Source organism: Diabrotica virgifera, chromosome 3 (genome assembly GCF_917563875.1).
Source record: "Diabrotica virgifera virgifera chromosome 3, PGI_DIABVI_V3a".
Lineage (NCBI taxonomy): Eukaryota > Metazoa > Arthropoda > Insecta > Coleoptera > Chrysomelidae > Diabrotica > Diabrotica virgifera.
The window spans coordinates 6,777,900-6,803,564 of record NC_065445.1 but is presented as its reverse complement, the minus strand read 5'-3'; the positions used below and the strand labels follow the sequence as shown (position 1 = coordinate 6,803,564).

Here is a 25,665-nt window from a genome sequence, read left to right as displayed (position 1 = left end):
CCCGCGAGCTGCTTGATAACATCAAATATAGAAAGATGGCCTACTTTGGACACGTAGTAAGGAGAAACCGATATTATATTCTTCAACTTATGATGGGTAAAATCGAAGGACGCAGAGGAATTGGTAGAAAGCAGGCTTCTTGATTGAAGGATATCAGGGAGTGGACAGGAATAAAGAATGCAGAACAACTATTTAGAATAGCTCGAGACAGAGACAGTTTCGCCATGTTAATCGCCAACGTCAAGGGCACGTTAAGAAGAAGAAGACCAACTTTGACCAAGAATACTATACAGTATACAGTACGGTGCAAATGTCTGGAATATATTCGATATTTCGTAAACGGGCGACTTTAAGGAAAAATCCCGAAACAGTTCGATTTTTATTTTTAAATTACGATATTTTGGCATATATTTCATAAGAATGACGTCATCTATATGGACGTGATGACGTAATCGATGATTTTTTTTAATGAGACTAGGGGCCGTGTGATAGCTCATTTGAAAGGGTATTCAATTCTGTATTCAGTAATATAAATATTAACATAATTGTCTATACACACTGTCAAAAAAATTTTTTAAATGAAATTAATTGACAAAAAGCAAGAATGTATGTAATTTATTTAATTCAAAATACATGTTACCATTGTCAGAAAACAGAAAAAATGTTTATTTGACAAAAAGCATTGTTTTTCGCTTAAATTCAATGTTCAAACCAGCTCCCGCCAACCACCTGCTTCTTGGAAGTTTCTCCCCATCTCTTCTTTTCCTCCCTATTTTACCATTTCTAGAACTAAATTTTTTATACAACAGTTCTACAGAAATTCTTAAACAAATAAGGAAACACAAGCAAAGAATATTCATACAATGTTGAAAATATTAATTTATTATCTATTTTATTATTTATTTATTTTATTAATTAATTAAGAAGGATAATTAAGAGAATTTTATATCCAAGGTTCATCATCACCTTAATTATTATTATAATAAATTGTAATACTTATTGGAGTGATATCATTAACAAATGAAACACAATAGGTGTTATAAAATCATTTGTGAGAACGTTATTTTTATCTTAGTTCTACGTTAATTACATTACCAATTTCTCTCACTCATCCTTCCACATTGACCTTCTCAACTATTGAGCAACAAGCTTAGTTTTTGGACGTTCCGCTATTACAAAATAGATTTATATAATACGAATACGGGTCGTATAATTTAAGAAATCCGTTAATATGATGCTGATTCTTAAGATTCAGCTCTCCCCTATACGCAAATCAGCCTCCACTTCTAAACAACTCATATTGCAGTTTTGCGTGAAAGCAAAGTATGTCCTCGGAGAGGTGTTCCTTTGAATGCGCCGGCAAAACCACAGATTATAACACTATCGAGTCAGGTCCGTTGATAGTAAAGGTACTTGAATAATGTTTCTCGGTTATTTGGAGCAATAACAATGATTAAAATGAATTCGAGTGTGATGAAAATTTTATTGTGCACTGGTTTGGCAATTCTTCTGTTCGATGTTGTGGTTGTTACCGGACAAGAAGTGACATTAACCTTCGAATTAGGTGAGTAAAAAATTGTTCTGTGTGTATAGAGTTTGGCTAAGTATTTAGCATTTACTTAAATATTTTCTTTTATTGTTCTTAATATATTGTTGTGAAGCTGTTTCTTTTTATTTTTTTTTTGTTTTCTGAATATTTTAAACAGAATATGGACTTTTTTTAGTTAGTTATGTCATTGTTTTTATTCTTTAAATTTTATACGTTAAAATTACTGGAACTTCAAGTTGACCATTTTGGCGTCAATATTCCCGGACCATCATCTCTCACCACCGCTAGGTAAGAGGGATTTTTTCTACACCGAAGGCAGATCTAGATAAGTCTTTGTGGTGGGCGCATCTCCAGTTTAGCGTCGAAGAATTATTCTTTCCTCTCCGTCGCGATGCCTGCGCCGCACTTCGACGCCGACTTTTTACCTATCAATAAAATTGTGCTGTGATATTGAACTTTACTTCCCGCCGTTAAAATCTTCATTTTTGTAAATCTGCTTCGTCTTCTTCATCTTCTTCTACCTTCTTATTAGGCAATTATGCCAGTTTTGTTTACTTGGATTGTGCCTTCATGTTTTATTGTTACTCCATCTTTTGCATGGTCGGCCCACACTTATTCTATCCGACTGCGATTTGTCACTTTTTATCTTGACTATACCCTATCGACCTATCGTCTGTCCTATTTTGCTTATATGATTGTTCATTCTCTCTTCCTATTTAGTATCGGGTCAGCTATTTTTTACACCTCGCATGCTTTTCTGATCTTTTCACTTCGTTTTCGATCCCTCAGTTTGTTTCCCGTGATTCTTCAGTAGTATTCGCATTTGTGTTGTCTCTAGCATCCTTTTTATTTTGGATGTATCAGCTCTCGTTTCAGTCGTGTTTGTCAATATTGGTCTTATAGTAGTTTTATAATTCTTGCACTAGCTTCCATCCCAATAAGTTTGATTCTCCATATTGTATTATTTATTTGCTTTATAAACCTATGTCCGCAAATGCTTCGTTTCTGAGATAGAGGGTGTTGAAAGTTTTCTTACAAACTGACGATTTATTTACCTATTGCTTTAAAACTGCTTGAGATATGCAAATGAAATTTGGTGGGTTTTAAGACGTAGTTATTGTACATTTTTTTACATACAAGTAAGAATTTAATATTCACCATTGGCGCGCATACGGGTAATATGAGCGGTTATATTACCCGTATGCGCGCCAATGGTGAATATTAAATGCTTAATTGTAGGTCAAAAAATGTGCAATAACTACGTCTTAAAACCGACCAAATTTTATTTGCATATCTCAACCGGTTTTAAGGCAATAAATAAATCGTCACTTTGTAATAAAAATTTCAGCACCCCCTATCTCGAAAGCGAAACATTTGCGGACATACCGTTTATAAAGCAAACTCTCATTATTTTTGAAGTTATACTTCTTTACGGGCGTAATGACGGTGAAATTTTATATGGGAAAACCTAGCGACCGGGCGCATGCGCATTATAACTTCGTTCTGATTGGATGTTCAAATGACATGACAAAAATTATCCAATATGGCAGCTGTGGCACAGCTGTGGGACTGTGGTTTGGTTATAATGTATGCTTGTTGCGTTTTAAAATTTGTAGGAAGAGAAACAACAAAAAAAAGTTAGTTAATGGTTATACTGCCTTTTTAAATAGTTTTCATATTATATTTTTGGACTTATTTACATAGAAGAGATGATTGTTGCATGCAAATGTGAAAGCTCATCAAACTGTGACTAGTAGGTATGAGTGCCGCAGATCTCGCTTATTCAAAGCTAAAGAATCTTTCACTGGTAAGTGTTTTATAAATAGTTGATCAAATTTTGTTATGATATTTGAACATAGCCACTTTGCACGACGCAAGTGATTGCGAAATTTATTAGTCGTTATCCGGGCTCCGATACCTACCTTGAACCTACCAAAATACATAAGTAGTAATATATTGTTTTCTTACTCTATGTTTTGTTGTATTTTTTCAACTCTAAATCATTTCAATTCAAAATCAAAATAATTTGATTTACATAAGTTAAAAATGTCAAAAGGTTAATCTGTTTAGTTAGACGATCTTCGCACATAATGACAAGCTGTCTCTGTGGCGCAGTTTTAATGCGAGTGAATGTCAATACAACGCAAATACCAACCGCGTGGTAAGTTGGTTCGAATCCCAATAGAAACTTTTATTTTTTTATTTTTTTTATACATTTTATGATTGTAAGTATATTTATTATATAATTTTATTTTCAGAAAATACGTATTTAGTTTCAAAATTTTTCCGACAATTAATGTTCAGAAATCATTTGTGGCATTTTTAATGTGTTTGTGTGTGTTTTATTTTTTTATTATTTTAATTTTTGGCACTGTTTTAATAAAAATGTTTGAGAAGTAGTAAGTATAAATTAATTTCGTTTATAATCATATAATCATATAATAGAAGTATAACTTCTTACGTGCGTACAAAGTACACACACATTCTTTTTTTTATACAGAATTACCCCTTAAAGTTGGCCATACTATTTAAAACACCCTGTATTGATGAAAAATATGGCTAGTTGTTAAAGTACCTAACTTTTTTATGGTCCAATGTAAGCGAATGAATCAAAAAACAAAATGTTGAGAAAACATGAGGCTATAGTTGGAATTTAATTTCAGTATTTTATAAATGCTAGAATGTTCCACAGGGTGATGCGAACTTTGAGAAAAAAACACAGGTGATTGGTACACCCGGTATACAATGAAAATTTAACTATTTAGCAACAATACTATTACAGCGATATTGTTAAAGAATAAGGGTGTCCGTCTATATTTTCCCCCATTTTAACTGCCTATAACTTCTAAACGGCTCAAGATAGAAATATGCGGTTTTCGCTGAAATGTTTTATTTTAGTAAAAGTTTTGTCTGAATGGATTAAATTTTTTATATCGCTTTCAAATACGAAAAAAAATGGCGGATTTTTGAAAAAAACTTTGTTGACTTTTTTTTAATGGAACACCCAGTATATTTTTTTGTAAATTGAAAGAAAGGTCATTCATCTATCCAGCGATATAAAGTTTTTCAAAATCGGTTGTCAAATGACTGAGTAATTAATTTTTAAAATGAGAGGTGTTACTCTCTAACTAAGCAAATTGATATTATGTTATGTGATTTCCACATTGCATCTCTCATTTTAAAAATTAATTGCTCAGTCATTTGACAACCGATTTTGAAAATTTTTATATCGCGAGATAGTTAAATGATCGTTTTTTCAATTTTTTAGGTAAATGGTCATTTTTCATATCGCTTTTAAATAAAAAATGGCGGATTTTTGAAAAAAAAAAAAAACGTTGTTGACTTTTTTTATTAAAACACCCAGTATATTTTTTCGTAACTTGAAAAAATGGTCATTTACCTATCCAGCGATATAATTTTTTTTAAATCGGTTGTCAAATGACTGAGAAATTAATTTTTAAAATGAGAGATGCAATGTGAAAATCACAACATAATATCATTTTGCTTAGTTACATGTTATTTAGGTATGTGATATCCACGCTGCACCTCTCATTTTAAAAATTAATTACTCAGTGATTTCACAACCGATTTTAAAAAACTTTATATCGCTGGATAGGTGAATGATCGTTCTTTCAATTTACAAAAAAATATACTGGGTGTTCCATTAAAAAAAGTCAACAAAGTTTTTTTCAAAAATCCGCCATTTTTATTTTCGTAATTGAAAGCGATATAAAAAACTCAATCGATTCATACAAAACTTTTAGTAAAATAAAACATTTCAGCGAAAACCGCATGTTTCTATCTTGAGCCGTTTAAAAGTTATAGGCAGTTAAAATGGGGGAAAATATAGATGGACACCCGGTATTAAAAACCTCATTTAAATCGGACCACAGGTTTAGGAAATTCCAGACATCAAAAATGACCCATTTTTAAGGTGTCCGGTTAATTTTGCACCCCAGTGTAGTTCTGTGGTAAGTATATTATTATACATTGAAAATGCTTTATAAGCGGACTATTCGAATTTTTCGAAAAAAAACTTAGTTTTATAAACATAGCTCCTTTATTTTTGGCGATAAAAGTTTTTTCAAAAATTATTTTGTAGAATTTTTGAAGAGCTATAAGAATATGTAAATTAAATTTTGTAGGACCCTTAGTTTTTAATTGGGATGGGTTTAAAGGGCTCGAATAAGGGGGTGTTTGCCCGTAAATAGAGGTTTTAAACAGCTATATCTCGCTAACTATTCACTGTGTTGAAAATCTGTGCACAAGAAAATTTTAGTTATGAAAAAAGCTATAATTTAGTAGTTTATCATTTTTTTTTTCGTATCTCTAGTATTTTCGGAGATATTTTGAAGAAAATGGTGAAAAATTCGAAATTGCAAAAAATCAATTTTTCTTTAAACTCCATTTTTTCTCAAATTAGGGTTTTTAAATGGGTCAAACTTCTTGGGTGTATTAATAATACAAATATAAAAGAAATTACGGAAAGGTGAAGACCAACTTTTAATTGGGAGGGTAGTTAGGGGGTTGTTTTCACTGATTTTTTCATAAAGAAAATCAGGTACCGACCTTTTTTTGTTCATAAGTCACTTAATTTTTATGCTAGAAACTTTTTGTTTTTTCTTTTGAAATGTCTAATTATATCCTTGAAAAAAGATTATCTAAGTTTTCCTCGAAAAATGCAAAATTTTCTCGTTATTTCGTTTGAATATTTCAAATTATACATTTGACGAAAAAGCTAACCTTTAACATGCCGTATCTCGGTTTGTATTAGTCGGAAAAATATTATAGAAAAATAATTTGGTTTGTGTTACTAAAAGACACAATTTCGGTAGCTACAGTTTTTTGATTAAATGCATATTTTTCGAGTGATTCTCAAAAAACTCTCTCAAAAAAGTGGATTTTTTCGTCGAAAAACTGTTACTTTCAACCGTAAATAACTCGAAAAATATTAGTTTTACTAAAAAAAATGTAAAACACTTTTTTTTTAGAATTTCGTTTTACATCGATTTACATAGTTAAACTTTAATAAAAAATGCTCACCCCTGAGATGGGGTGGCAACCACCCCCAAGGTTTTAGCATACAGCAGCATGATATACAAAATGATCATTAAGGCTGTATGACACTATGCATTTTCTTGTATCATTTCTAATATCGTTTCTGATATCGTTTCTTGTATACATTTTTTTGTATCATTTCTTGTACGTACATTTGTGCCCTGTATGACACTATGCAAGTTCTTGTATCGAAAATTGTATGAAATTCGGCACGTGATTGGTCGATATTTTGTTTGTCACCCCGTGTCACGTTATGGTAGTACTGCATATACATCTACAGCTGATTTTAAGGATTTTATCAAATTTATAAACTTTGAATTAACATTTTAATGTTAACCAGAATTTTACGTTGACTGTTTGAGGTTTATTATTTGTGTTTTTATTTTGTTTTGATATTTGTGCTAAAATATTTGCATTATAGTCCTGTCGCCAGGGGGGGTACAACGGCCTCCTTAATTCAGATGGACTTACCCAAGTTTTTTTTATATATTTTGACCCGTAGAATACGAATTTTTTGGGTAACAGTTGATCCGGATGTCGATAAGATTGTTATAGACAAAGAACTTGAGGAATTACATAACAGTGATTTCTCGCAAAACAAAACATATTTTTGTATTTTTTGGGTCATTTTAAGCAAAAAATATTCCTACAAGTTTTTTCGTAGAATGCATAGTTTTCGAGATAATCGCGGTTGAACTTTCAAAAAATCGAAAAATTGCAATTTTTGAACCCGAATAACTTTTGATTAAAAAATAAAGTAGCAATTCTGCTTACCGCATTTGAAAGTTTAAGTCAAATTATATCGGTTTTGATTATTTGCATTGCTAAAAATTAATTTTTTTATTGTTAAACTAATCTATAAACACATAGGTTTCCCGTGCCTAATACATGCGTTTTACCGCATGCTACGTAGAAATTGCCTCGCTTGCACTTGTAGCTACTCTACCTACTCGTTCGATTTTAAATGAGAAATCATAGAAAACATCACTCACATACTAGGTGTTTACCTACTACAGTTTACAGCTTTGTTTAACAATAAAATAATAAATTTTTAGCAATGCAAATAATCAAAACCGATATAATTTGACTTAAACTTTCAAATGCGGTAAGCAGAATTGCTACTTTATTTTTTAATCAAAAGTTATTCGGGTTCAAAAATTGCAATTTTTCGATTTTTTGAAAGTTTAACCGCGGTTATCTCGAAAACTATGCATTCTACGAAAAAACTTGTAGGAATATTTTTTGCTTAAAATGACCCAAAAAATACAAAAAGATGTTTTGTTTTGCGAGAAATCGCTGTTATGTAATTCCTCAAGTTCTTTGTCTATAACAATCTTATCGACATCCGGATCAACTGTTACCCAAAAAATTCGTATTCTGCGGGTCAAAATATATAAAAAAAACTTGGGTAAGTCCATCTGAATTAAGGAGGCCGTTGTACCCCCCCTGGCGACAGGACTATTAGAATTATATTCAATTTGATCCAAATTAGGAGCTATTGTATTTTGTAAAAAAGCATGCACCATGAAACCTAAATTTATAGTTTGAACTTTACTAGGAGCTAAATATATGGTTATTAGTAGAACAGTAGTCCATACCAAACGGTATATTAAGTATCAATATAAGATTTATAAATATTACCTACAAAAACACAAATAAATTCATCAATACATGATTCCATTTTCATTTCAGCCGCCATTATGGGTAAGTAGTAAGTAATTATGACATTTTAGATGTTTTACCAGCAGGTTTTACGTTTTTGCTCTTTGCGCAGAAATTGGCGCAGTTCTTGTACAAGAATCTGTGTCTGACTCAAATTCTTGTATCGTTTCTGATATCGTTTCTTGTATCTGTGTATGACACTATGCATTTTTTTGACATATCAGAAACGATATTAGAAATGATACAAGAAAATGTATAGTGTCATACAGCCTTTAGACTATTCCCTACCTTCTGTGAAAATTTAAAGTAAATCCATGGTGGACGAAAAAATTGCGAGCCAAAATGCTTCATTTCCTCGACTATTAATCTAAAATATATTATCGCTATTGTAAAGAGCTTACATAGCTTGAGGCTCACCCTTATTTTAAGTTGCGTAACTGGTGAAGTGATTTGAAGTGCATTGTCATTATTATCTATAAATTATATTATAAATCTATGCGTTAAGATTTATGAACTCATTCACAAAACACTTATTCACGAAATTTCTTTTGTCTGTCTAACTTGGTATCTGTCTCTGTATATACATTCACATTTGATTTTAGCATTATTTATATCAATTTACGGCATTATTAACCAAAATTCAGAGTTGGCGCAGTGATATAAAATTATTGTAATTTCTAGACGAATCTATTCATGTAGATTTTATTACATTTGAGCGACATTATTAGTTTTCCATAAGATTTGTGAGATGTTCTTTGCATTTACTGCATTTGTTTAATTTACATATTTCTATTATTGAGTTAAATTAAAGTTTCAGTTAAAAAAAAACTTATGTTGCTGCAAAAATGTCACTTCCCTTCCTGCAGCTACCCATTCTTTAAGATGAAACATTCCACACCTGGTATGTGAATTTACAAACGAATAGATTTGCTAAATAACTCACATATTTGTTGATTATTTGCAATATGTAGCACATGGTCCTTACTAAACCCATTACATTCACTTTCCAAAGGTACATATATCGGCTATTTAATCATTTAGATATTGGAATTAATCCACTCAAGGTTGCATTTAACTGCATTTTGTAATAAGAAATTAATATAACCTTTCACTGTATACAGGATTTCACTTAGGTATATGTTTTCATTAGAAGGCGTGCATTTTATTATTTATTGATATTATTTAAACAAACAATCCAAAATTTTTGTGGGTTTTAAAAAACGAAAACCTCCTGAAACATATGACATTTATATTCGAACAGTTTGGCTGAGTCAAATAAGAAAACCTTCTGAAATACGCGTTGATAAATTATATCGGGGCAAATTATAATCAAATTAAAGACAAACTATTATAGCCCAGTAAATGAACGGGAAACTCGGCGATACCGTGTAATTTTCAGGGGCAACTCGGAATTGCATGAAAATTTGGATTTGGGTTCTACTTACCCTCCACTTCAAAGTTGAAATTGTGCCGTTGGTTGCTTTTACTTGGGGGGTGACAACCCCTTCTCGGGGGTGAAAAAACATACGTTCAAGATAAGACCAGAAATGGATAAATTGACTGATTTTAAGCAACTTTTGTTCTATAGAGTTTTTTACTTATGCCAATACTTTTCGAGTTATTTGCCATTGAAAATGTTGATTTTTCGACAAAAAAACTACGTTTTCAGACAGTTTTTCGCAAATAACTGAAAAAGTAAATATTTTATCGAAAAAAATATCCTTAGCAAAAGTGTAGCCTATAAAACACTCAAAAAAATGGTGTATCAGTAAAGTCTATCAATCAAATAAAAACAAAGTTGTAGCTCATGAAAAATACGTTCTTATTCGTCTAATTCCAAATCGAATAATTCAAGGTGAAATCACCGAAAAATTAAGCAATTTTCGGGAAAACCCCATTTAAACTTTTTTAAAGTATTTATAAAAAGCTTTGTTTTAATTGTTAACAAAAGTTTTAGCATTAAAAATAAGCGAGTTACGCTCAAAATAAAGTTGGCCCTTTTTTTTGTAAAAAATTATGAAAATCTCGCCGTGTTTAGCTCCCCAAATGAAATTAATCCCTACCGCTTTACAAGCAATTTACTTACCTATCTATTTTTATATGATCTGTCAGTCTCACCGGTTTAAAGTGTTTATTTTTGAAAGGGTTATAATTGAGAAAGATTGAATGGGTCACTAATCACGAATGTATGCAAATTTTGAACAGCCATATCTTAACCAATTTTTGTCTTACGGAGAAACAAAATGAAACTAGCATATTTATAATAGCAAAACCTACATTTTTTTACTCCTTAAGATTTTTCTTATCACTAATACTTTTTAAGTTATTTTGAAAAAATAAAATTTTTCAAAAATTTTTAGAAAATTTTTTTTTACTATAAAACCAAATGTTTTCAAAAATAAGCTTTTCAAACCAATCAAACTTACAGATCATATAAACAATACACATAGAGTTAAAAGAGATTGTAAAGCCAAACGATTAATTTCATTTAGGGTGCCAAATAGAGGGAGGTTTTCACGATTTTTTTTACCAAAGAAAAGGGGCCAACTTTTTTTTCAGTGTAACTAGTTTATTTTTGATGCTGTAAACTTTTGTAAAAAGCAAATAATAAGCTTTTTTTCGATACTTTAAAAATGTTAATAAGGTTTTCCCGAAAACCGCTTCTATCTTCGGTGATTTCGCGTTGAATTATTCGATTTGGAATTAGATGAATAAGAACGTATTTTTCATGAGCTACAACTTTGCTTCTACTCAATTTGTAGACTTTACTGGTACACCATTTTTTTCGTTTTTTTATAGGCTACACTTTTGCTAAAAATATTTTTTTCGATAAAATATTTACTTTTTGAGTTCTTTGGGAAAAACGGTCTGAAAACGTAGTTTTTTTTTCGAAAAATCAACATTTTAAATCGCAAATAACTCGAAAAGTATTGACTTACGTAAAAAACTTTATAGAACAAAAGGTACTTAAAATAAGTCAATTTATCCATTTTCGGCCCTATTTTAAACACGCGTTTTTCATCCCCCGAGAAGGGGTAAATGTCAGCCCTCAAGTAAAAGCAACTAACGGTACAAATTCAACTTTGAAGTAGAGGGTAAGTAGAACCTAAATCTAAATTTTCATTCAATTCGGAGTTGCCCCTGGAAATTACACTCCAAATCGGTCATTTATTGGACTATTAGAGAAATAAAGAGACGTACTAGATTGGCATGGTCTTCGTTTGGTAAACTTAGCTACATAATAGAAATTAAAAAGTATCCTCAATGACTAAAAACGAAATGGAACTGTTCAACCAGTGCATCTTCCCGTCCTTTTACTTACGGATGTCAAACTTGAACATTCACAAGAGCTAATATGGATAGATTAGCAAAGAAACGAAGAGCAACGGAAATACAAATGCTTAACATACGACTGTTAGATAGAAGGAACAATATCTGGATAAAAACATTACACAAATTAAAGATACTATCAGCCAAATAACAAGAATAAAGTGAAAATTCGCCGGTCATACTATTACAAAAAAAGATGCAAGATTATTATAGACTGGAGACGCTGGAGATAAATGAAAACAAAGTAGACCACAGATGAGGTAAGTGGATGGCCTGAAACAGCATGCTGGTTCGAATTTAATGCACGTGGCTCGCGATATTGGCCTATGTCCAATATTGGAAATCTCAAGGCTAATAAGATAGATAGATAAATTCAGGCCATGAGAGCCAGAGTGGCCTAACTGATTTGAACATTACTTTACATAGAACAAAGAAATTAATCAGAAGCTATCAATGTCCGATTGTTTTAGTAATTTTATGTTGACATAATGATTCTTGGTCAACATACAAATAGATACTAAAATAATCGGATATTGTTAGCTTCTGATCATTTTCTTTAATTCTGTAAAGTAATGTTCAAATCAGTTAGTAGTTAGGCCACTCTTGCTCTCATGGCCTCAATTATATCAACGAGATAATTACAGCTGTGGCCGATTCTTGCACCCTAACTTCCAACTTCTGCGATTCTTCCAGTCAACTGCTTGTACACCATTATCTTCTTTTGCACCATTTACTTCTTCACGAGCTTCCTGGTCTATTTCTTTCCCTGCGGTTGGAGAGGATTCACTGTAGCATTCGCTTTGGTCATCATTGGTCATGCCATCCACTCTTTCGACAGAGTCATACCATTTCATGGCTCCATTTGTCTATGAAACCATTGTATGGCCCATTAAATTAATTGTTCTATGATCTTTACATTATTTAGCGTTGTTTTTTAGGGATTTTCAATGACAGTAGATTTCAGCCATTCAGCCAATCATCCGGCATTTCTCCTGTTTCATAGTATGTGTCAATAATGCAACAAAATATCTTAGAAGTGCTACACGAGACTAGTTGAAAGAATTCTGCTACTTAGGGTCACTGTAAGCACATTTCACGTATTAACATTGTTCCAGGTCTGGTTCTTCTGATATTGTTGTACCAAGTCTTTTATCTTGAAGGAGGCCTTCTTTCCGTACCTGCGTCTGTGGCTTCCAGTGATTCCTTTTTCTATATTTTCGTCTATTAAACGAGTCGTGTAATTCTTGTAGATTTCCTATTTTACAGCATTTCTCATTCAAATAATTTTTCTTTGCCTTCTCTTACTGTCTCCCTTTTCTTTTCTTTTCTCTTACTTTTTTTTTTATTTCTCTGTGTATCTTGTGTTGTCTACAATTTTAATGATCCTTCTTTTCGCTATTAACCTAATTATCTCGTAGGTCCAGTAGCGGATCCAGGGGTGGGGCACGGGGGCACGTGCCCCCCCAGACGGATCAAAAATACACTAGATATAATAGATTTTATCGGGGTATATTCCAGACTCCTTGAGTTTGTACCCTATGTGCCCCCCCTAATCGATTTTCTGGATCCGCCCCTGCGTAGGTCATCCAGTATTTTTTCTTTTTCTGGCACTTTTTATTGAGTTCATCTGTACTTGTTTGTAATACAGTGTGTTTTAAGTTCTTTCACTGGATGTTTGCTTCCTGAGCTTTTCTGTTACCTTTCCTCTGTTTTCAACGTTACAATAGGTTCCAGGGAAAACTAAAATCGGCATGTCTTACAGTTGTTTTATACTTTGAATAACCACTGAACTGGTCAGGATTACAAGTTAACTGGAATGTACTATGTATACAGGGTGTAACAAAAATACAGGTCATAAATTTAACCCCATATTCTGGAACCAAAAATAGTTCGCTTGAACCTAATTTACCTTAGTACAAATGTGCACCTAAAAAAAGTTACAGCCCTTTGAAGTTACAAAATGAAAATCGAATTTTTTCCAATATATTAGACTATTAGAGATTTTTTATTATAAATGGACATGTGGCATTTTTATGGCAGTAGTATCTTAAAAAATTATAGTGAAATTTGGACAACCCATAAAATTTTATGGGGGTTTTTCTCCTTAAACCCCCCCAAACTTTTGCGTACGTTTCAATTTAATTATTATTGTAGTACCATTAAACACAATGTTTTAAAAACTTTTTTGCCTCTTAGTACTTTTTCGAAAAATCAGTTATTATCGAGATATTTTGAATTTTTTTGTCAAATCCACCACATTTTGTATATGGTTAAGTACGATTATGGAGACTTGGTAATAACATGAAAATTTATTTATGATTTACATTTTTAGGTATATTTTGAACCATATTAAAAAAGAAGCCACATTTCGATAAATGGTGCCTTATCGAAAAAATACAGAGACAAAAAAGTTTTAAAAACACTGTGTTTAACTAATGGTACCGCAGTAATAGTTTAATTGGAACGTACACAAAAATTTGAGGGGTTTAAAGGTACAAAACCCCCATAAAACTTTTATGTAAACATATTAAAAAAGAATCCGCAACTTAATAAAAACTGCCTTATCGAAAAAATATTAAGAGGCAAAAAAGTTTTAAAAATATTAAATTTAACTCATGGTACCACAACGATGATTTAATTGGAACGTACACAAAAGTTTGGGGGGGCTTAAGGGAACAAAATCCCCATAAAAATTTTATGGGGTGCACAAATTTCACTATAATTTTTCTTTAAGATGCTCCTGCCATAAGAATTCCACATGTCCATTTTTAATAAAAAATCTCTAATAGTTTTCGATATACTCGGAAAAATCGATTTTCATTTTGTAACTTCAAAGGGCTGTAACTTTTTTTATGTGCATATTTGTACTAAGGTAAGTTAGGTTCATTGGAATTATTTTTGGTCCCAGAATATGCGATTTAATTTATGACCTGTATTTTTGTTACACCCTGTATAATCGCAACAATACTTAATAATTTATTTGTTCCTTATATGTAGTTTGACCTTTGTTGTAAAACAGTACAGCAAATCAATCAAAAGTGTAATTTGATAAAGAATTAAACGTCGTTAATTGGATAAAAAATTGCATTAATAATTTTCCTGTTGTTGTTCACCTACATTTTTATATACGAGTCGAAGAATTGTGTAATCTGTGACCTTGGTCTCAAAAAAATGCTATTATATCTTCGGCCAAGGTAGTTCGAGTGATTTGCATTTATCGGATGTCTTCACAACACAATGCACTTAACGTTTATAGATGGCTCACTATTTTGATTACTCTATTATGGGTAATTTCATAAAATATTTTGTTCTTTTAACATGCATTTCAAGCTATATTGTAGCAACTGAAACAAAATATATGTATATACACTCAAGGGCACAAAATTCCGCCACTAAAATTTTTTTATTAAGTTTGACAACTTTTTGTTTTGCAGTTTAATTGAGCTCCGGAACTGAATGGAAATGGAAGCGTTGTATTTTCTTCTAACTTTAAAAAATTCTGTGAAAACATTGAAGAGCTGATTTTGTTTCATAGTCTTTTCGTGTTATCCCTGAGGTATCACTAAGATCTTGTTTTTGGAATTATCCCAATGTCTCTTAAACACTGATTTACTCATAAATATAAATATATTAAATAGAGGTTGAATTCATAAGATTAAAATGGCCCGCATGCAGCCCAGTCCTCAATTCTATTTATGGGATGAATTGAAAATATCCATTCCCCATAATTCTACTCCTCCTGAAAACTTGGTACAGTTATGGCCTGGTAGAGGAATATTGGGTTATTTACCAAGCAAGAATAACACATCGTATTTATTCGATGTCAAACAGATTGCGAGCAGTCGTTGGTGCGAGAGGTGGGCATACCCGCTATTGAATTGTTTTGTTTTGTGTTGTTAATTTTAGTACGTTTGATATTTTTAATTAAAAAACCTTCAAAGCAGTGTTCTTATTTACAGCTTTTACAAAAAAAGAGATATTCGAATAATTCGAAAAACAAAATCTTAGGGATGCCTCTAAGACCTAAGATAATAATAAAGGAGTATAAAACAAAATCAGCCCTTCAATTCTTCCACAGAATTTTTTTAAGTTAGAAGAAAATACAACGCTTCCATTCACCCCCATATAATGCCATCTAAGCAAAAGAATTTTGTTACCGGAACAATAACAGACGATATCAATACATGTACCTATAAATTGATGCCAGAATCTTGAAAATCGGAGTATAAATACTAAAGTTATAAATTGTCAAACTTAATCAAAAATTTTTAATAGCGGAAATTTGTGCTGGTGAGTGTATTTTTCTTCTTCTTTAGTCTAGTGATTAGATATTGTTGTCTGTTCAGGGCATCAAAGTTGCCTCCAGCCTTTCAAGGGACGTTTTACACTTTTTCTTACAGAGATACAATAAATAAGTAAATAATTTATTGAAGAGTGTCAGATGCAGAATTCACCATTATAATAAAATTAAAATGGTAAATAGTTATTTAAATCTGAGACTTTTCGTGATGAAAATTCTTTCTGGTACATCCTTAATCTGCGACTTTAACAATTTATAAGACCGCAGACGACGAATGCAGAAAACAAAAAGGACTCCTTGCAATCACATTCCGTTTTCATTCGTGTAGGAAACGGACAGAAGAGGAACTTCCTAGTACTCAAATCTGAGTAAAGATAGAAAAGTACAAGATGGTTTTGCTTGTTTTTTTTTTATTCAGAGGGATGCACAATCGCTGGAAAGCTGTTTCCACCATTTCAGGCTTTATCAACAGCGCTAGCATGCACTCCTCCGATAATATTATACAGGGTGTCCAGAAACTCTACCGACAAACGAAGACAGGAGATCCCTCAGATAATTTTAAGACAATTTAACCAAATTTACTTAGTCCAAAAATGCTTTCTAAAGGAGCTAGAGCTCTTTGAAGATGGCGTCATGTAATTAGTTTTTCTTAAATACCTCCAGAACGCTTCTAGTTAGAAAAACGAAAATTGGCACGCATATTTATCTTCCAGAGATAAATCGATTCCATCCACTGCGAATTTCTTGTACCGGTCATAGGCGTCCGTTTTGGGTAAGGCAGCGGTTATTTTATCGCATAACTGTTTTTATTTAAAATTTAAGCATTTTTGACTCTGGAATAATAAATTGTGAAGTATTCTAGTACTAAAAGGTACTTTTACTGTAAGTCGGTAGGACACACTGTTTTCTAGAAAAATCGATTTGAAAATTGTTCGTCTCTTGAATTTGAAAAAAAGTTTCAAAAAACTCGGTGTATTTTAGCAACTTAAAGCAAGAGTAACTTTAAATACTAGAATATCTCATAATTTAATAATCTAGTGGCAAAAATGTTAAAGATTAAAGACTAAAAGGATATGCGATAAAATACGCGTTGACCTACCCAAAACCGACGCATATGACCGGTATTAGAGATTCGCAATTAATGAAATCGATTCGTCTCTGGAATATAATTAAACGTACAAGTTTTCGTTTTTCAAAATAGTTTTTTTTAAAATTTTTTTTCAAATTCAAGAGACGAAAAATTTTCAAATCCATTTTTCTAGAAAACGGTGTGTCTTACCGACTTACAGCAAGAGTACCTTTTAGTACTATAATACCTCACAATTTAATATTCCAGAGTCAAAAATGCTCAAATTTTAAAGAAAAAAAAGTTATGCGATAAAATAACCGCTGCCTTACCCAAAACGGACGCCTATGACCGGTACAAGAAATTCGCAGTGGATGGAATCGATTTATCTCTGGAAGATAAATACGCATGCCAATTTTCATTTTTCCAACTAGAAGCGTTCTGGAGGTATTTAAGAAAAACTAATTACAAAACACCATCTTTAAATAGCTCTAGCTCCCTTAGGAAGCATTTTCGGACTAGGTGAATTTGGTTAAACTATCTTAAAATTATCTGACGAATCTCCTGTCTTCGTTTGTCGGTAGAGTTTCTGGACACCCTGTATTATTTATCTATGCACTCCTCTGAATCGAAAAACAGCTCAACCATCAATTTAAGGGGAATTTGAAAGATCATTCAAATTCCCTTTGGGACGCGATCCAAGGACATCTCTTAACAAATTGAAGAGTCTCAGATGCAGAATTCACCATTATAATAAAATTAAAATGGTTATTAGTTATTTAAATCTGAGACTTTTCGTGTTGAAAGTTCTTTCTGGTACATCCTTAATCTGCGACTTTTACAATTTATAAGACCGCAGACGACGAATGTAGAAAACGAAAAGGACAAAAAGGAACAATAATTTAATCTATTTGTTTTGCTCTGTCTAGATAACAAATTAGATGGGGACGTGAAGGGAACAACAGAAAAGGTTTCATCACCTAAGCCAGACGAAAAATCGAAGTCCGTGTCTAAGGTAGAACCGAAGTACATTTGTCCTGGAAAAGAAGCTCAACTGCCACTGTTTGCATTACCTTGCTCAACAAAAAAAGATTGTGGTATATTTGGTAAGACGGTGCTGTGTTGTGATAAAAGATGCATCAATGGAGTCAAACCCCCAAAGCCTGAACCAACGCATTCACGTAAGTAAAGTCTACTTATAGAAAAAGTAAGTTTCATTTTGTTTATTCCAGCTCAAATATAACCTGTCGGTCCCTGGCCTGACTAGTAAAAAACATTTTTTGCAAAAATTATTCTTTATTCATTATTTATTTTATGACTCATTATATGTTTATTCATTATTTAGTCTGATTTAGCGGCTATACAGAGTGGGCCAATCAAAAGAGTCCACCTCGATATTTGGCAGTATTTATTAGATTTTAAGGAAGTAAAAAAACAGGTCAATTTTTGATCTAAGATCACTTCCCCCAACCATTATTTTTAAATAGGGAAAAGGGTTCGTGTGCTAGCTCATTTGAAAGGTTATTCAATTCTCTATTCAGTAATATCAACATTAACATAATTATTTATATAGGGTGTCCAAGAAAAAAATATTAAATTAAATTAATTGACACAAAAAGAAGAATGTTTGTAATTTATTTAATTCAAAATACATTCTACTGCTGTCACAAAACAGAAAAATAGTTTTTTAATAAATAGACATTGCTTTTCGCTTAATTTCAATGTTCAAGCTGCCACCCATCACCCATCTGCCTCTTATTGGTAGGTTGAATATTGAATTTAAGCAACAAACAATGTTTATTTATCAAATAAACATTTTTTTCTGTTTTCTGTCCGCAGTAAAATGTATTCTGAGTGAAATAAATTGCATACATTCTTCTTTTTTTGTCAATTAATTTAATTCAAAATAACTTTACTTGGACACCCTGTGTAAATGATTATGTCAATGTTAATATTACTGAATAGAGAATTGAATCACCTTTCAAATGAGCTAGCATACGACCCCTATTCACTATTTAAAAATAAGGGGTGGGGAAGTGGAATGGACGGGGTTGACAAATGACAGATTCAAATCCTTCTAACTACTTAAAGTCGTATGTTTTGGCTATCTGTGGGCAAATTTTCAGCCAAATCGATTATGATGTATTTTGGGAATGGAGAAAAATGTAAAAACAACATTTTAACGTTTTCTACACTATAAAATTTGTTCAAAAACTTGTTTTGAATCAAAATAACTTGTTATAATGCCATATAATGACATTTTTGAGTCCCTTCTATTAAAATATTATGTTTTTCATTGATACTTTACGATAGGAAATGCAAATTTGTTTAAATAAACACCAAATCACTGTAAAATCGCATAACATAACATTTTGAGAAAAAAAGAAGAAGATTTTCTGACCTTAAATATCTTATTTTTATGTACCAACTTTCAGACAAATCGGAGATCCAAATTTTTTTTTGCTAAAGGACATCGCACACATCTTATGGAAAATATAATGCCACTCAAATTCAATAAAATTTATACGAATAGATTCGTTTTAAATTAACTGTCAATTCTTATCATTGCGCCAACTCTTAATTATGATTAATTACGGCGCAAATTGCAATTAAAGTTTATCGAAATCACATTTTTGGAGTCTATAAACGTGTCAGTTATAATCACTATTGCTCTGGGTGCTATTTAAAATAGCTTAAACCCCACTGGGCCTAAGCGGATTAGTGAAACTATTATAATAAGATGCTTAAGAGCTCGAGAAGATTTATGAACTAACTATAATTTGGGTATTTTAAAATATTTTCTCTCTCTCTAACTTATGTACCTACCCATTTGATTTCAGATTGATTTATATCAATTTCTGCTCTTATTATTGAAAATTAAGAGTTGGCGCAATGATAAGAATTGATCGTTAAATTGAAACGAATATATCCATATAAATTTTATTGAATTTGAGTGACATTATATTTACCATAAGATGTGTGCGATGTCCTTTGAGTGATTTTAAATGGAATCACCCATTAAAGTATTCGCGATTAAACCGGAATATAGAGGGCAGGTCGAATGCAGGAAAATGGCCGATACAAATGGTATAAACAATTGAGGAATAGAACAATACTGATTTGATTTAAAATATTTTAATGTGCTCATAATGCTGAAATTTACTAAAAATTTTTAAAGTGACCAAATTCCATTCAAATCAACAATTTTCTGGTTTGTTTATACCACTTATAGTGGTTCAAATTTATTCCACCGGAGGTCATATCCTTTGTTTTTCATCGCGAATACTTGTGGTAGTGAAGCCCAAGCGGGGATTTCTGCAGTTACTCGAGCGCGTCAGATTATTACATGTACCTCTATTATACGCAAAACAGTGTATATTTCAAAAATCTGACGATTTGAGCGGGGCGTAAGGAAATGGGTAAGTTTCAAAATTTCACAAGAAAAAAAAAACGAATATTTCGCGAAATGAATGACAGATCGAAAAACTAAAAAATACGTACTCAATGTTTTTCAAAAATATATCGAATGATACCAAACACGGCTTCCAACGGAAAGGGGTGGGGTGTAAATTTAATATTTTAAATACGAATCCCGCCATATTTCGCGAAATGAACATAACATCAAAAAACTGAAAAATACACTTATTCAATATTTTTGAAAAATCTATCGAATGGCACCAAACACAACCCCCACGGAGGTGGGGTGGGGGTTACTTTAAAATCTTAAATGAGAGCCCCCATTTTTTATAGCAGATTTGGATTTCTTACCTAAAATTAAGCAACATTTATTCGAGATATTTTTTCGAATTATGGATAGATGACGCTATAATCTAAAAAAACGATTGTTGGAAATGGAAAACTAAATTTAAAATGGACAAGTCCCCACTAAAATGGAAAACTTTACTTAACTTTTTTTGGTTTTAGGACCTACTCTTCATAACCAAATAGGTCCCCAAAGCGCTCGAGTGACTGCACATTTCTTAGCATACTTTGCTCCCCTACCATTGTTGCATTGTATCTGTATTGGCTATCAATTTTCTTTTCTGCAAATTTAACATTTATATGCCTAAATTCGGTTAATATTTACACAACTAAAAATTATTTATCTTTATTTTTAAACATCTTCTGTTTCTTCAGCAACTCTGTTCGGATTTGTTCAACAGACCTGTCCCAAAGAACCACTCGCTGAAATCTTCGAAGTAAAAGAATGCAGTTCCGATGAAGAATGCGCTCCTAGAATCTGTTGTCCGGAAACTCTAAGATCTGGAGAAACTGTTAGCTATTGCAGAACTGCGCAACCATTATGGGAAACGATACCTGCACCTAGACAACTTGTTGAACGTAAGTACCTAACTAGTTTTTTGAGTCGTACTTGATGATTTAATTGTGATTCCTAGTTATAACACTGTTGCACCACCTGACTGCAATTTAATACAGCTACTCCAAACATATATAACTATAACATCAAGTTTAGTTTTACTTTAATTAATTATTTATCACAGTGGAGTGATGGTCGTTACTGTTTTCAATTTTAGCAATCCGTTAACTGATCAGGTTATACTTATTAAGGTTAGCACTGATGATGATCTGTTATCAGATCGAAAACTGGCTGTGTGATGTAGCCTTTTTTAGGGAATTTTAATAAATATAGTTACCTTTTATAAAGGATTTTACCTGTTTTTTATTTATTATATTAATTGAATTGATTTGTAGCTTTCAGGGCTCTGGTTAGCTACATGCAATGTACAGCCCCTCCACCACCGCTGCTAGATCTATTCCCGAAACCGTGCGAGTCTCCTCTGGACTGCTTTCCCAATTTATGTTGTCAGGAAGGTGGTAAGAAGTTTTGTAGGCCACCAAAAAGGTCCTTGCTTACACTTATTGCCGGTATAGGCCAGGTAAGATAAGAGCATTTTTGTATTTAATGTTATTTACACTTATTGCCGGTATAGGCCGGGTAAGATAAGAGCATTTTTGTATTTAATATTTCAATTACATGCTTGACTTGCACTGCCGTCCTCAAATAAAATGCGGTATTTGCAGCCAACTTAAAACCGAGAAATCGGCTCTCAAAGTTTTTTCTCGGGACTCTATATTTTTGACAACTTTTTAACGCAAAACATGTTCTACTGATAGTTGAACATTATTTAAAAATATAGTCTTGAAAAATTATATTTTTATCAAAGCTGTATATAAAAAGTCATATACCGCGTTTTAATTGAGCAGCGAACATATTACTGGATCAGAAATAGTGCCGTATCTGCATTTTATTTACAAATAGGATTTTTTACAAGGAAGAATAGTTACCAAAAAAGAAAAATAAATAGCTTATAATTGTTTATTATATACATAAAATACCTACATGTCAAATATGTTCAAAATACGAGGTCGCAACACGAGTCTCGATAAAAACGCGGTAAAGGCGCTGTGTTCAATTAAAACGAGGCAAGTACATGATACTCGCTAGTACATACCGCTTTTTAGTTGAGTACTCTGTAGATACCGCATTTTAATTAAGCAACTATTGAAATTTAACACATACGGCATATTCCAATTTGTTTATTTTGGTAGTAAATAAAATGATACGGCTTTCAGACATTGCAGAAGCACAAATACGGTCACAAGGAAACCACATACAGCATAAACGCGATTTTCAATTTTTTTTTCAGATACCGCGTTTTAATTGAGGACGGCAGTGCAGGTGTTCCATTATTATTCTTTTATGTACAATTTTAGAGAAATATCTAAAATCGCGAAGGTCATTCAAGTAGCAAATCAAGAAGAGGGGACTTTATTTGAACGCGTTGATTTTCTTCTTCTTCTTTTAATAGGACTATGTCCTGTTTCTTCTGTTACAATCTCTGCTGCTATCCGGAGCTGCAGCTCTCGTACCATCGTTTTTGGGTCTTCCTATGGGTCGCTTGGTGTAAGCCTTCTACATATGTTTTCGTCCAATACGCCATACGTTCAGGGTCCATCCGATCTACGTGGTCTCTCCACATCGTCGTGCTCTTGTCCATCTCACTCTTGCAGATTATCATAGAAATGTACAGAAATAATACAGTAAAGGTTAGAAAGGGAGAAACATTGTCGCACTAAATTAATGTCACAAAAGGCCTTAGACAGGATTGTAGTATGTCTCCTCATTTGTTTAATTTGTATGTTGAGGCAGCCCTTAGAAGCTGGAAGAAGAGATGTGGCGGAATGGGTACTCCAATTAATGAAAACACCCTTTGCTTTCTTAGTTTTGCAGATGATCAGGTCGTGATAGCTCAGGATACTTTCGATCTAGAATTTATGATGAAAAGGTTGTATCGTGAGTATCAAAAATGGGGACTCCAAGTTAGTCTAAAAAAAAAACAGAGTACATATTTGGTAGTAAACAGCGAGTCTCGGTTTTAAGTCCTTGTCAATGATGACGTTAACATTAATCAGGTGGAAAGATTTAAATACCTGGGAGCATTGTTGAGTAAATGCCAAAGAATGCAGTGACTACCGAACCATAGGTTTAATGTCACATACCCTGAAAATTCTGCTGAAAATTATCCACGTCAGCATAAACTCTAAACTGGAGCTGGATATTAGTGACACTCAATATGGGTTCCGCAACGGTATGGGTACCAGAGAGGCATTATTCTCCTTCAACGTGCTGACACAGAGACATAGGCGTAACCAGGGGGGATTTTGGGGGTTATAACCCCCCCCATTGGGATGGACTTTGAACTCTATACGCTTAACACCATACCCCTCAGAGACCTTACAGTAGTTGTAACCCCCCTTTCCAGTAGTTGTAACCCCCCCTTAGGATCATCCTGGTTACGCCTATGCACAGAGATGTTTGGATGTTAACCGTCCTCTTTACGTCTGTTTTATAGACTACAATAAAGCGTTTGATAAAGTAAAACATGATCGACTCATGGAAATTCTGAAAACTAAAAACCTAGATGAAAGAGATTTAAGACTAATAACACACCTCTATTACAATCAGCGAGCAATAGTAAGAAGATACAGAAGATACATGCAGATGATACAGTAATAAGAGCCGATAGTTTACAGGACCTGCAAAGACTCATGAGTAAAATAGTAAGGTGTAGTAGGGAGTACTTACGGACTCTCTCTCAATATCAAAAAACGAAGTTTATAAAAATTAGTAAAAACAATCATAATACTAACGAAATCTTGATAGTAGAGGGCCAGCAGATCGAAAGAGTAAAAAAGTACACTTACCTAGGAACAATTATAACAGAAAATAATGATTACACTGCAGAAATCAAAGTCAGAATCGAAAAAGCACGTTCTAATTTTATGAAAATGAAAAAGGTCCTATGTAGCAAAGATTTAACATTAGCTCTTAAAGTACGCCTAACAAAATGTTACGTATACAGTGTACTATACTATGAAGTGGAATCATGGACGTTAAATATAGAGACAATCAGACTACTTTGAAATGTGGACCTATACAGTGGTGTCATGGCAAAATTAGCAGTGCCGGAACGCACTGCTAATTTTTGTTTACAAAACCTAAATTCTCTATTTATTTTTTTTTCTTTTCTTAACCAGTGTGGGAATGGCGTTCCCACGCGTTCCCACACCATGACACCACTGGACCTATAGAAGAATTATGAGGGTTTCCTGGGTAGATAGAGTTACGAACAACGAAGTTCTAAGAAGAATAGGTAAAGAGAAGGAAGTTGAACTTACAATTAAAGAAAGAAAACTACAGTATCTCGGACATGTGATGCGCGGCGAGAAGTATGGCATTATGCGACTCATAATGCAAGCAAAGATAGATGGCATAAGAAGCATCGGAAGAAGTCGAATATTTAGAGCTACTGTCGCAAAAATTAAAATAGCTATGAATGATTGCCAACCTTCGTAGCGGAGATGGCACCTAAAGAAGAAGAAGAGCATTGCTTGAAAAGACCGGATTAGATAAGAATATTTCAAATAAAAAAAATGAATGGGCAGATCAATAGTGTAGTCGGTATTGTGTTATAGCTCGGAAGTATGGACTTTCAACGCAGATCTGAAAAGATGGCTACTACAGTCGTTGAAGTGGATTATATAAGAAAAAGTACAAGAATTTCAAGGTTAGAAAGGAAAACTAACGAAGAAGTAAGAACAAGAATGAACGCCGAGGAAACGGTAGTAAATAGAATAGAAAGAAGATCATTGAAATGGTTTGTACACCTATTAAGAATGCCTGAAGAACGTTGGCCTAAAAATATTTCAGTGGAGCCCACCAGGAAGAAGAAAGCGGGGTAGATCACGAAGGTCATGGAATGAGAGCGTCAGGAGATCAATGTATGACCGCAATTTACAAGAAGACGATGCCTGGAACAGAGAGGTTTGCCAAAGGATGACAGCAATACAAGATGCTGTTAATAATCTTATTGAATAATTATTGTACAAGTGTACCAGTAAATAGATAGATAATAATGTTCTGTTTGTTTTAGCGAATAATACCAACGGAAGCAGCTAAAGAGTTTATAAAAAGAATCTCCTAACGAACACCCTGGATGAGGTCGCAGTGAATTCTTCTAGTCAAATACTTAGAATATCATTTTGTACATGGGGATTATTTCTACAATTTAGAAGACGAGAATACTATTCGTGAAGTCTGTACATAGAAACATATTAAAATAAAATGAGTAGAGATATTTAAAATGACTTTTATTAGATGCCTGTCATTTACGGTTA

The 25,665-nt window shown here is 32.8% G+C and overlaps 1 protein-coding gene across 1 annotated transcript; it reads left to right on the top strand.

The window, feature by feature from the left end:
* Positions 1-1,317: 1,317 nt before the first annotated feature.
* LOC114334427 (uncharacterized) lies at positions 1,318-25,632 on the top strand. Its single transcript, XM_028284464.2, has 5 exons — positions 1,318-1,564; positions 17,895-18,146; positions 21,103-21,306; positions 21,679-21,863; positions 25,422-25,632. The coding sequence occupies exons 1-5, from the start codon at positions 1,450-1,452 to the stop codon at positions 25,470-25,472; spliced, it is 807 nt and encodes a 268-aa protein (XP_028140265.1). The 5' UTR covers positions 1,318-1,449; the 3' UTR covers positions 25,473-25,632.
* Positions 25,633-25,665: the final 33 nt, after the last annotated feature.